We start from the raw sequence: 13,966 nt of genomic DNA, 5'->3' as shown, positions 1-13,966 counted from the left end.
TGTTCCACTACAATATTATCTATAGAAATGAACTATAGTATGAAGTATTTGAAGCGTATCATTGCTCGATAGAGCTGGGTATCGCGACTGAAAAATCGTATCGCGATATATTGCAATATTATATTTTGTATTGCAATATATCACAATATAAAATTTTTAATAAATTTTGCTTTTTGTCAATGTCAAATGAAATCACAAACTCAAATTACATGTTTTCTCGAGTTGATATTGCAACTGCCTGGTCGCGTTGTGTTGGCGCAAGTGGCAAGCTAAGTTTTTTGTGGCACAACTTGACGAATTAAGTTGTAATATTCAGATTCGGCTTTAACATGAAAGGGTTTCATGTAACAGTTGTCTCTTCGTTTCTGACAGAGACATGTCTCTCGTTTCTGATCACACGTCACTTGCCGCCATATTTTACCTTGAAAAGGGCAAATAACTCTTTTTATAACAATTTATAGCATATCAAACCCGAACCGGTATTCACAAAAAAATACCGCGATACGTATTGTGAAGAAAAAAATCGGGATACACCGGTTAACCGGTAATATCGCACAGCACTATTGCTCGAGCTTCCGAGGTTTATACATTGTAGGAATGACTTGTTGCTATGAAAAATCAACAACTTTATATTTTGATGGATTTAAACCTTCCAGACTTAAGAAAAGAAAGTCTTATGGTGATAGGGTATTAAAAGGGTGTCCATGTAGTGTATTTGGGGGTGTCCATATAGTGTATTTGGGGGTGTTTTTCTAATGTAATTTGGATCAGGTTCAGGAGCCCAACTATCAATCTCTTCCTGCGTTTCCGCCAAGCTGGGTGCAGGTCATGATGTGAGAGCTGCCTAATTCTGTATATCTTATCATTTGCACCTCATTAATACATTCATTTTACCCAAAGTGATTTAAAATCTTTATTCTATTAGGAAATTACTTTTTCAAAGCAAAAAGTTGAAGTGGACAGCTAATTCATTTTAGCCTGTACGTATTAATTAAAAAGAGCATTTAAAATCTGGACACAAAATCACAAATGAGATAATGTGACACTTGACTGAAATATATCTCAGTGAGATGTCAAAGGGACTAAAAAAATTGGTCTGGTGTCCCTCCGACAATGACATCTCAGCCCAAATCTGTAGAGACACCAGGCGGTCCAGGCCCCATTTTTTTTTAACTCTAGATCTCGCCGATTTACTGTGTAATGGTGCAGGTTCTGACTTCTCCTGGGACGTAAAGCATCAAACTTATGAAAGAAGCCTGGAAAACATCAGACATTTCGTACCATTCTGATCATTCTATATCACGTACAATGTATATTAAAACTACGCTTGCGCTTATCTGTGAGTTGAGCCCTTTTGCTAGCCTATACATTTCCAACAACAGTTAGTGATTTGTAAACAGCAATGAAATTTTTTACTTTAAAAGTCTACTTCAGTACTTGCCTTTGAATCAAGAAAGTATACTCTTACAGTTGAGTTACTTCTTCCAGTTCCAACCCAAGCAATTCTCATTCGGTGAGTCAATGTCGTTTTGATGCTTGAAACTATGAACAAATGCTTCGTTATCATAAGCGCATATGAAAACCAGAGTGCTTATATCAAATAAAAAATATTGTAAGACTAATTTATTCATGCTCTTAAAATTTCTCAAATATTATAAAATATAGACTGAACAAAATTTAAAGTTCTTAAAGCCATTCTCTTCTTTAAAGACCATACAATTTATCTTTATCAGAAATATTATTCTTTTCATTTTCCTAAGCGGTCTCATTTTGTCAGCAACTAAGGATGGCAGACGTTCAATTCGCTCCACTGAGGAGTCTGAGCGACTTCATGCTGGAGTCAGCGCGCTTCCAGATGCCAAACTTAAACGACCCAGATAAATGGGCGAACAGGGTGATGCACAACCTGTATTACTTCCAGACAAACTATTTCCTGATGACCATCATCGTGTTCCTCGTGATTGGGTATGACTACATAAGTATTCAGTACATCAGTACTTTGAGTAGTGAGTCAACTGTCACCTTATGTTAATGTGCATACCCGTTAATCCTAGACCATAAAGTAGTGGGCATTTGTTATCTATATTTTAGTAATTTTATTTTAAGTGTTTGTTTTACCTGATATGTAAAGAGAAGAATTTTCTAATAGATAAAATTTGTTGAAATAATCTAACTTTGTCTCAGGACAAGCCCTCACTACTAGTGATGGGGAATCGGAAAAAATTCATAATCGATTATCGGTAATAATGGGCTGCATGGGCACATTCTAGTTAGCATACATGCCAACTTTTGAAAATTTTCTTGGGGGAGATTGCGCGCAACAACATTTTTAAAAGTTCCTAATTCGCGGCGTTTTGTCGTGAAATAACTTTTTGTAATGTTTTTTCTACATTATCAATCTACTACCTTAATTATATCATATATTATTACTACTTCAAAAAGTGTTTTCTTATCTATCAACTTAAAGAAAAGCACAAATACAAATCATTTATAAATTTTAAAAAAAAGAAGACAATTTTATTCAAAATCATTTAATATTTTAATATTAAGATAAATATACCCTCTGTCTTGAAGAATGTGATACACAGAGTTAACATATTAGTACGTAAAATAAGGATGTTAAACTTTACAGATAAGCTGAACTGTTCATTGTGTGTTGGTAAATTACAAAGTTTATAAGGCTACTGTTATACAAAATATTGTTAAATTATTTTTTTCTTAATCAGAGGGAATATTAAGTCACTTTAACTTTTCATTCAGTCTGCAAAAGGCATGGTCTTTTCCTTTTTTTTTTTATTTTGATCACTCTGGGCAGTCCTAATGGTTTTCACTTGCAGGCACATTTTTTCCATGTTGGATTTTGGTAGGGTATTTTCCATGAAGTAGATTATAATTTAATGAGGAATGCAATATTCCAAAACTTGAACACCTTTTATAAACGGTTTATACGTATATTGTCAAAGTTTGCTGTAAAGTGTGAACTCTCACAAGTTTGTCAGTTTGTATCCAGTGTCGTGTGTATTTCTAGAATTTCCACATCTGGCATAATTGTCTCGGTTAAAATACACTGTTAATGAGGTTCAGGAGCAATTAAAACCTCTGTAATGACTGCTAGCACAGTTGACACCTTGTTGATTACCTGTTATCAGCAGCAATTAACAGATATCCTACCGATAAACATTGAAACAGCCATGTTTTCTGCACACGGAAATACTGTATTATTCAAAGCGAATCGGTAAAAAATCCGGATTTTCGAAATATCGGTAGAAATGGGAGAAAAAAATTAATCGGTAGACAAGCGGTAGACAGGGTTAAAAATCGGTAGACTCCTGAAAAAATCGGGAAAGTTGGCATGTATGAGTTAGAATAATCTAACTGTGTCTCGGTACAAGCCCTTGCCACAGTTAGAATACGTCCCATATACATGATATATTTGCAATGTAGCAAATCGGAGCGGATCCGCTCCGAACCAATTTTGAAGAATATAAAATGATTTGCACTGGAAATAACTATCCAAATAATCAAAACAAACCTTTTTGAGATTGCTTATGCCTTTCATCCCAAAAAATAATCCATATAAATACGAAAATCCAATTACATTTTCTCAACGTTTTCTCTCGATTCAAATCCTGCCATGTTTACATTCAGAACTCTCTAGATTGTTCCTAGTAAATGCACTATGCGAGTTATCGCCCGTGTTTCTTTTGCTACATTACGAATACACAGAACGAATTCTATCGTTAAACCGGATCCGTAGGACAATATCATTTTAACGATAGAACATTCTATCTAGGCACATTCGATTAATAATCGATTATAATCGAAATTTTGAACTTCAATAAAATTAATATAGAAAAGTTAAAACTTATTCAGATTTCTGTCAGACTTTTACATAAAAAATCTTTTACTCACATAAAATATTCAAAAATTTTAATTGAAATTTCTTTTTTAAAAAGTGGAAAATAGTATTTAGTCTACTTTAAACAATATAGGACTATTGAAACAGAATGGGAATTTATTTTTTTTTTATAAAGTCCATGCAATTGGTATTTTACTGATATTAGTCCCACCTTTCATTTAATACATGTACGTATTTCTTAAAATTTGTTTTGATTAGTTAAAATTGCAAGTTGTAAAAGTAATTATCCTCATGTTAGACTTGTATTTATGATTATAATTGCGTTTAAAGATTGACTAGACTAATTATGTTTTCCTTTACTTGCAATATTACTGTTTCCTGGTATTAGTCTAACCCCATATTTAATCATGGCGGTAAAAGTATCAACAAGACACGGGATCCTTTCATGTTTTCAACATTCATCACTACTTTTATGCTCTTTGCACTTGGATTTGGTAATAAAATTAAAGTTTGATAATTTCATTTTTTATTAGCGATGTCGGCGACATTTATTTTATAATAATACCCCCCGCAAACGAAGTTTGGGGGGGTATATAGGAATCACCTTGTCCGTCTGTCTGTCTAGCTGTCTGTGCAATCGTGTCCGGTCCATATCTTTCTTACAGAGGGACATTAGAATCTACTACTCCACACTAAGATTGCCCATGACCCAAGGGTGTGTCATGACCTTGACCCAAGGTCATTTGGGGAAGTTCAAGGTCACTGGAAGAAAAGTTTCATAATTCATGTCCGGTCCATATCTTTCTTATGGATAAACTTGGTAGGTTCTCATTTCACACAAAGATTGCCCATGACCCAAGGGTGTGTCATGACCTTGACCTAAGGTCATTTGGAGAAGTTCAAGGTCACTGGAAGAAAAATTACAAAATTCATGTTTGATACATATTTTTTATGGATGACCTTGGTAGGTTCTCATTTCACACAAAGATTGCCCATGACCCAAGGGTGTGTTATGACCTTGACCCAAGGTCATTTGGGGAAGTTCAAGGTCACTGGAAGAAAAATTTCATAATTCGTGTCCAGTCCATATCTTTCTTATGGATAAACTTGGTAAGTTCTCATTTAACACAAAGATTGCCCATGACCTTGACTCAAGGTTATTTGGGGAAGTTCAAGGTCACTGGAAGAAAAATTTCATAATTCCTGTCCGGTCCATATCTTTCTTATGGATAAACTTGGTAGGTTCTCATTTCACACAAAGATTGCCCATGACCCAAGGGTGTGTCATGACCTTGACCCAAGGTCATTTGGGGAAGTTCAAGGTCACTGGAAGAAAAATTTCATAATTCCTGTCCGGTCCATATCTTTCTTATCGATAAACTTGGTAGGTTCTCATTTCACACAAAGATTGCCCACAGGGCTCTCACACCACTTTTTGGGACTGGGGCTGGGGCCATTCAAATTGGGAAAATTATCCTCATTTTGGGAAAAGTTGGATAACCAAAATTTATTTAAAAAATCCTCAAATTTTGCTTTTCTAGCATTTTGTCATCAATTTAACTCTGGTTTTGAATAAATAGTTAAACAGAACAAACCTTGGTATGTAGGCTATATATGAAAGTATACATTAGCTTTATCTTTACTATCTTTGAGTGTTGATAATTGCCGTTATGTCTTTCTGAGTAACAGTCGCTAGTCAAGTAGTCCCGAATTTCCTCAATCACATAGACAACTTTGCTTACCAAAACAGCGCAAGACTGCACATGCCAAAGCGTGGGTATGTTTCTAGGTGCAGCTTACTAATGTTTAAATGAAATGTCTATTTTTGAAACCAATATGATGTTTTTTGTTGAAACTACATGACAAGATACTCTGCTCTCATAGTTAGTTAACCTGTTTCCCAGAACCAGCTTACGAATGCATTTGGTGCGAACTATTAAAATAGCAGTACGTACAGTTCTAATAACTCTTCACTGGCTACCTGTGGCATACCGTGCACAATATAAAATTCTGTTGTACACTTTCAAGGCCTTACAGAAGCTAGCCCCGAAATACATCCAGGAACTTGTTCAGGTCTATCGCCCACAACGTTCACTACGGTCTGGGGATTCACTGAGCCTTGTTAAACCACGCACTCGAAGTAAGATGTATGGAGATAGAAGGTTTGATGTATCTTCAGCCACCCTGTGGAACTGCCTCCCGCTGGATCTTAGGAAAGAACAGTCACTTGAAGTTTTTAAAAGAAATCTAAAAACACATCTTTTTAGACTCGCCTTTAGTTTATAAGGCTCTAGTCACAATGGAGCATCCAGTTGGTTTTATTTTATTAAAAAAAAAAAAAAAGCCCTATTATTTTACCTTTTTGCTATTTTATATTGTACCCGTCCTTTGTTTTATATTGTAATTGTTTTCTACGTGTAAAGCGCTTTAGGGTAATTCCATAATTATATAGGGCGCTATATAAAAGTAGATTAATAATAATAATAATAATAATAATACAGTTTCACTTTTATTCGCAAGTTTGTTTCATTTGGGGTTTTTATTGCGATTAAGTTTCATGGACTTTTATTTTTTAATTAATATTTTGCAATGGAAATTGGGAAAGTACCTTTTTTTGCATTGGGAATGGGGCCGAATACCGGCCCCAGATATAGAGAATCTAGAGCCCTGGCCCATGACCCAAGGGTGTGTCATGACCTTGACCCAAGGTCATTTGGGGAAGTTCAAGGTCACTGGAAGAAAAATTTCATAATTTTTGTTTGATACATATCTTTATTATGGAAAAACGTACCTCTGAAAAACCAGCAGGGGGTATTTTGTCCCGTTTGGACAGTTCTAGTTGATTAGTAGCATAGAAGAGCTTCTAACAACTGACAATCGATTGTCGCCGACAATCGTTCCATCACTACTCACTACAGTTAGAATACCTCCCATGTTATATAACTTCCAATGTAGTAAAAAATTGCAGAATCGCTGCGAAACAACTTTGAAGAATTCAAAAGGATTTGCACTGAAAATAACTTCCAAAACCATAATATACCTAAATTAATTGTAACGTCAAACCTTTTTGAGGTTTTGTGTGCCTTTAAACCTAAAATATAATCCAAATAAAGATGAAAACTCGACTTATTTTCTCAACATTTTTTCTCGCTTCAAATTTACGTGCCATTTTTAATTCGGAGCTCTAGCTGTTTCTTTTGATTGTTTGTAGTAAATGCTCTGAGTTTGAGTTATATAGCCAGTGTTTATTTTGCAACATTGTGAATACACAAAACAAATTCTATTGTTAATAATACTAAAGATAGAACATTCTATCAGACAAAATCATATCAATCCTTTTTTTTTTTTAATCTTGTTTCAAACTGACACAAAATACCAAGCTAAATCAAAATCGCATGAACCACTTCACTGCTAAAGAGAAGCAATTCCATTTTTACCATTAGAATTTGACACAACTCTGATTTTAGAGCCTGTTAAGTTTAGAATACATACTTTGCCTGTTTGCCAACTCTTTTTCTCATTACTGACAACATAAGGCATTGACTATTTTAGTTTATCCTTGAGTAAAAAATACTAAATCTTAATTGAATTTCTAACTCTTAATTTCTAACTCTGAAATGAAAGAAAATTCTGGACTATCGAGAGTAAAGTTCATATATTTATCATGTTTATGAAGAAATTTCAATATTTACAAAAAATGCTATCAAAGATTTTAAGTATCTGCACCAGTAAAATAAAGTTGCACAAATTTTCTCTTCTTTTCTGTTTGAATATATACAATTTGTATGCCAACACTTAATTTTGATAAACTGACTCCACTTCTGTTTGAAGGATCCTACACCCCGTGAAGATGGTGTGTGGCTTTGCAGCAATAGCAGCAGCATTTGGTGTCTTTGTTTACTGCACTAACAGCCAGTGGACGGCGCGAAGGTTTAAGAAGAACCACCCAGTCATCAGTCTGATTATCATCGTGGCCGCCGGTTATCTGCTTGTATACATGTTTGGGGCTGTCATCGTCTTCATGTTTGGGATTGCTTTTCCATTGTTGTGTAAGTTTATTTTAATTTGTAAATTTATATACTCCCTATTTAAAAAGAAGTGAGGTATAGTGCTGGGGGTGTCCATCCGTCTGTATGTCCATCAGATCTGTTACCCTTTCGGGTACCCATCTCTGATCCTAACATTATCCTAAACCACAGAATAAAATTTATTGATAGTCTTACCAGCACAGAAAATCCAATACATAGTGCCATTGTACATGTCCTACTTTTCCATTAGACAATATTAGGAATGTCCAGTTATTATCTGCAACTCATTTAAAAATGTTATAATAAAACTTTTTTCTGATAAACCACTGGACAGTATTAATATGCAAAAATTCCAAAAAAAAAAAAAATTGGGATTAATTTATTTTGTTTTTAGCTAACCTGAGCCAAAGGCTCAAGTGAGCTTTTCTGATCAAAATTTGTCCGTTGTCTGTCGTTGTCGTCGTTGGCGTTGTTGTTAACTTTTCACATTTTCATCTTTTTCTCAAGAACCACGGGGCCAATTTCAACCAAACTTGCTACAAAGTATCCTTGGGTAAAGGGGATTCAAGTTTGTTCAAATGAAGGGCCACGCCCTTTTCCAAGAGGAGATAATTATGAATAAGAGAAAAATTAATGACATTTTTAAAAAATCTTCTTCTCAAGAACCACTGGGCCAGGAAAGATGAAACTCAAGTGGAATCATCCTCAGGTAGTGTAGATTCAAGTTTGTTCAAATCATGACCCCCAGGGGTAGGTTGGGGCCAAAATGGTCGATCAAATTTTTATATAGGAATATATAGGAAAAATCTTTAAAAATCTTCTTCTCAAGAACCACTGGGCCAGGAAAGATGAAACTCATGTGGAATCATCCTCAGGTAGTGAAGATTCAAGTTTGTTCAAATCATGACCCCCAGGGGTAGGGTGGGGACAAAACGGCAGATCAAAGTTTTACATAGGAATATGTTGGAAAAATCTTTAAAAATCTTCTTCTCAAGAACCACTGCACCAGGAAAGATGAAACTCATGTGAAATCTTCTTCAGGTAGTGTAGATTCAAGATTGTTCAAAACATGTACCTCTGGGGATAGGGTGGGGCCAAAATGGCCGATCATATTTTTACCTAGGAATATATAGGAAAAATCTTTTAAAATCTTCTTCTCAAGAACCACTGGACCAGGAAAGATGAAACTCATATGGAATCATCCTCAGGTAGTTTAAATTCAAGTTTGTTCAAATTATGACCCCTGGGGGTAGGGTGGGGCTAAAATGGCCGATCAAATTTTTACATAGGAATATATAGGGAAACCTTTAAAAACTTCTTTTTAAGTACTATAAAGCCATGCTTAGTGATATTTATAGGGAATCATCCCCAGGTAGTGTAGATTCAAGTTTGTTCAAATCATGACCCCCTGGGGGGTTAAAATTCAAGACACCCCCCATCAGTAAACTTTAAGTTCTGATCTGATGTGTGCTTTTTCCTAGCCAATTGCTCAGATGAGTGATGTGGCCCATGGGCCTCTCGTTCTAATAAATGAGCCAGGGATTTTTTTGGGGGTAAATTTGTAATTATTTATAAGGAGTTGATAATGATTTAAAATGGTTGAACTTCCTTTATGTTACAGTGACCTTGATTCATGCTTCCTTTTGTTACAGTGACCTTGATTCATGCTTCCTTGTGTTACAGTGACCTTGATTCATGCTTCCTTTATGTTACAGTGACCTTGATTCATGCTTCCTTTTGTTACAGTGACCTTGATTCATGCTTCCTTGTGTTACAGTGACCTTGATTCATGCTTCCTTTATGTTACAGTGACCTTGATTCATGCTTCCTTTTGTTACAGTGACCTTGATTCATGCTTCCTTGTGTTACAGTGACCTTGATTCATGCTTCCTTTATGTTACAGTGACCTTGATTCATGCTTCCTTTATGTTACAGTGACCTTGATTCATGCTTCCTTTATGTTACAGTGACCTTGATTCATGCTTCCTTTTGTTACAGTGACCTTGATTCATGCTTCCTTGCGAATGAGAGGATTAAAAAACAAATGGACAAACAAACTGGAGACTGCAGGACTGAAGAGAACACCGATGGGAATTATACTGGACGGACTGGGGCAGGAACAGGAAATCACAATGTAGAAACAGGAAGTGAAGGGCATTGTGGGAACAGGGAAAGCATGGAACTACTTAGAATGCAATCTCATTTATCTCGGGTCTTGCCGTCAGAGGTGGGAAAAACAACCTCAAATGTATTAACATCACCTTATGTTAAAACTTTATACATTTCCTGTTTATTCAAATATATAGGATAGATGGAGTTAGAAGCCCTTCTATTGTATGATTTAGGTAATATCACTACATTGAATAAAGTTAACCTCCATATCCCACAAATAAAAGGTCTCCATGCATTCATTTCAAAGATCTTGAAAAAGGGGTTGTCATGGCATCTACGCAATACATTCAAGGTTGTTTTTCTGCCAGTCGGAAAGGCCCAAGAAGTTGCGATTGTCTTAGAATGTTGGGAAAGAAATTAAGATGTTTTGGGATTGAGTTCAAGTAGTACGTGTGAAGGTTATATACATATTACAGAGATGTTAATGTTTTGATTTTTTTTTTTTTGATTTGTTTTCTTTTTTTGAATCTGTCATTTTGCTTTGAATTTAAGATAATGATGTATTTTTGACAGTTTTACTGAGCATATGATTTTTTATTTCACCTTTACTTTTCATGAAGTTAATTATTGAAAATTGAAAATATTTGGTGATCATTGTTGATAATCCTTAATGAAGACATGAAGTCTTGCCCAATTAGATTAAAATGAATTCTAGCTTACAAATAAAGATTGAGTTATTTGGGATGTTTTAGACTGTGTTCAGGGTAAGGACTATGTCCATACACCAAAACTGTTTGTATTTTTTAAAATTTATTTTTTATTGATCTGTAGTTCTGCCTTTGAAGAAGATATGTAGATTGAGAGTTTTATAATTATATAGAGCTGAATGATTTATTATTAAATTGAATATTAATTAGTATAAATTCCATTCTTTAGCATGATATCGTTTAAATTGTACAAGAAAGAAGTGCTGAAATACTGACATATTCATAATTTAATGTATGGACAGTGCTAAATATAGGACCACACATTGGTTTGTGCCATAAAATTTACTGAATGAGCAAGAGCAGTCTGAAACTTAAAGAAGAATGAGCTTTTACAAAGAGAGATAACTCATTTACTTTCTGCTTGGAGAGTTAACTCTTTAATAAAAATATTTTCGAAAAGAGATAAATTTTATTTATATCTCCATTTTCTGTTAAGAATTTTGCCCCTTTAAGGACTGAAATTTTGTTTTCGAATAGAAGTGATTTTCTGATAATATTGAATGATTTATCATGCATCAATAAACTAAACAACCAAGAAAAAACTTCAGATTTAAAAAAATAAAAAAAATTGCCAAGCCTTGATCCTTATGTCTCTCATTTTGTTAAATATGTAATTTTATGATTTATAAAATATCACACAGAAAGATGATGCCTCTTTTGAAATGCTTGTAAAATTATTTACTTACTTGTTTTGAATGGGTATTTTTTATGTATGACATAGCATTCAAAATATTATGAATTTATAACTGTTAATGCATATATTTTTTTTCAAAATTACCTTTTGAATAGTGCAAGTCATTTTTTCAAGTTAAAGGATGGGAGAATGTGAATGCGTTTTGGCAGTTTTTACTGAGGATTGCAAAGTTTTGAATGACTTAAAAGAACTGAAGAAATAACTGTTGTGTGGTTTTAAGGCATGTGCAATAATTCATGATAACGACCATGTTGAGATTAATTAAGTGCTGTAATTTAAGTGATAGAAATTATACATTGTATTCTTTACTTTATTCACATTTTTAAAATGCAAAAACATGTCAATATACTTTTACCATTATGCAATAGAAGAACCTGTTTCATTTAGCGTGACTATTCTTAGTACTTAACTTTTTCTTAATTTGGTTAGAATATTTCAAATTTTGCACTATTGGAACTCTTTTGAAATGGAAGGAAAATTTATAGCACACAATTACATCGTGTGAGCAGAAGACAAAGGGAGTAAATGCATACATAATTGACAGAATTTTTAAAGATACTAAAAAGCAAAAATAATATTTTACTGTGGGTCAGTATTAATTTTTGAAGCATTTGTAACATATAACATGTAACTATAGTGCTTGCACTTACATGTACCCTTGCTGATGTGGCTATTAAGTCTGAATGTGAAATCACCACAAATCATTCTGTTTAGAAAAAATAGAGCCAAGTAATAATGTAAACAATGATTCCTAACAAAAGGTTTAAGTTAAAAAATATATAATATGTATACATTATGTACACAAAAACTAATTGAAGAAGTATCCCCTTGCCAATTTTGAGATACTCTTTTTGGTTTCTTTTACAGAAGAGTTCATACTGTAAAAGGCCAAATGAAAATGAAATGATTAATCCAGGCAAATACAGAAACTTGCACATATAAATAATTAAGTCCCATGATATATTTGAAAAAAAATTGTAAACAAAATTGTACATTTAAGTCCCATGATATTTAAAAAACCAAACTGCTGTGTGAGTGTGTTAGATTGTGTGTTCATTTAGTTTTCAGTTACTTAGTATGTCTGTGATCAAAGAATATTTATGGATTAATTTTGCTGAAATCTAGGTAACCGTTGTACTTTCCCAGGAAAACACTCTAGCTTGCATTGTATATTTTATCAGACATATTATGCTTAAAATGTTTATCAAATTCTTGCAAGTTTGATGTTCTGATTTTTTATGTAAATGGCTTTCACATGATTGACAAAAACAATTCCCCATAAAGTAGACTTGAGGCACACCTGTATAAATCATGTACTTGTCTGAATGTTTTCTAGAAACATAGTTGTTTTTTTGTTGTGTTCTTTTTTATCATTTGTCATCTTTTGTATTTATCTGTATAGGCGTGAGATAAAGTTAATCATTGAACAATCTAATAAATCCAGTGAATTTTATGGGTTTTTTTTAAATTTGCTATTTAAGATGTAAAAAAGCAGAAAATGGAAAGTGTCTGATTCAGCAAATACATGCAATTTATCATTAATTGATTCAAATGCTTGCTGACATTTTTCATAATACTATTAGTTATTTAGACACTTAGAATGGTAATACGGAAATATGTGGGGTCCTTGTAAAAATCCATATTGGGCGATGGTTCACTAAAAGATTAAATATTGATAGTATCAATAAACGTCTTTTACTGAACGTCCACGCAAGACGTTCTACATCCATTGTACGTTGTCGTCAGACGCATTGTGACGTCAGTTATGAAGCTCCATGCAGGTCACGTGAAAGCAGTATTGTGTGGTTGGTAAATTTTTAATATACGGTGGGTAAGTCATGTGGTGGGGGCACATTAGCAATGTGAGATGGGTAGACAGCATAACATCGTTTCATGCAGTATTGCTTTCGGCCAATGAAATTTCACGATTTTTATCAGAGGCAGGATAAATGTTATTGTTAGTCCATTATTTATACACTGAATTGACAATGGATATTTCCATAATTTCCCACTCATGACAACGAGCACACGGCGGGTGTGACCGGTCGGCAGGAGATGCTCACTCCTCCGTGGCACCTGCTTCCAACTCTGATGATTCGGAGGTCTGAGTTTGCTGTGCTCATATTTTGTATTTTTTTTATGGACTTTGAGATTGAATACTGTTCTTATCTCCATATCCTTCTTCATAAATGTAAAATTAAGGTAAGTCACTCCTGAAATTTGTTATATCAAGAATTTTTTGAGAAGTATATTTTGGATAAGTACTTATAGTGTAACTCAAAATCGCAAAGAAAATAGGGGGTCAGTGTGCATCCTACTGATCTATAGTACATTTAAGTTGACCTTTTTGCACTAAAATTTCACCTCTTTGGTTAATTACTTTAACCCTTATTATATTTGATTAGATGTAAGCATGGCAATAAATATAATCTTATTTTACGTAAAATAGTTTGAATAATATTTATCGTGAAACAAATCTTGCAAATTAAAACGCGTAATTTATTGT

General features: G+C 33.9%; 2 protein-coding genes across 4 annotated transcripts in view; one reads left to right on the top strand and one right to left on the bottom strand.

Moving 5' to 3' along the window:
- Positions 1–13,966, bottom strand: part of LOC134274555 (uncharacterized) — a 140,428-nt gene that overhangs the window by 26,953 nt on the left and 99,509 nt on the right. The window lies entirely within an intron of this gene.
- The window catches only part of LOC134274558 (PRA1 family protein 3-like), a 142,026-nt gene continuing 129,824 nt past the window's right edge, over positions 1,765–13,966 (top strand). The window contains exons 1-3 of one of the 2 annotated variants that reach the window (XR_009993644.1): positions 1,765–1,965; positions 7,691–7,908; positions 9,886–11,861. Coding sequence is in view for 1 of the 2 variants with exons in the window: in XM_062756829.1 (XP_062612813.1) it covers positions 1,787–1,965; positions 7,691–7,908; positions 9,886–10,025 (537 nt within the window). In the remaining variant the exon portion in view is untranslated. Of the gene's footprint in view, positions 1,966–7,690; positions 7,909–9,885; positions 12,914–13,966 lie in introns of those variants that run through there. The other variant, XM_062756829.1, reaches the window with a different exon arrangement.

This window comes from Saccostrea cucullata, unplaced genomic scaffold, assembly GCF_032062105.1.
Source record: "Saccostrea cucullata isolate Sc308-1 unplaced genomic scaffold, CSIRO_AGI_Scuc_v1 ctg2876, whole genome shotgun sequence".
Taxonomy (NCBI): domain Eukaryota; kingdom Metazoa; phylum Mollusca; class Bivalvia; order Ostreida; family Ostreidae; genus Saccostrea; species Saccostrea cuccullata.
Note: the sequence above shows the minus strand (reverse complement) of the source record. Positions and strands in the feature narration are given on the sequence as shown.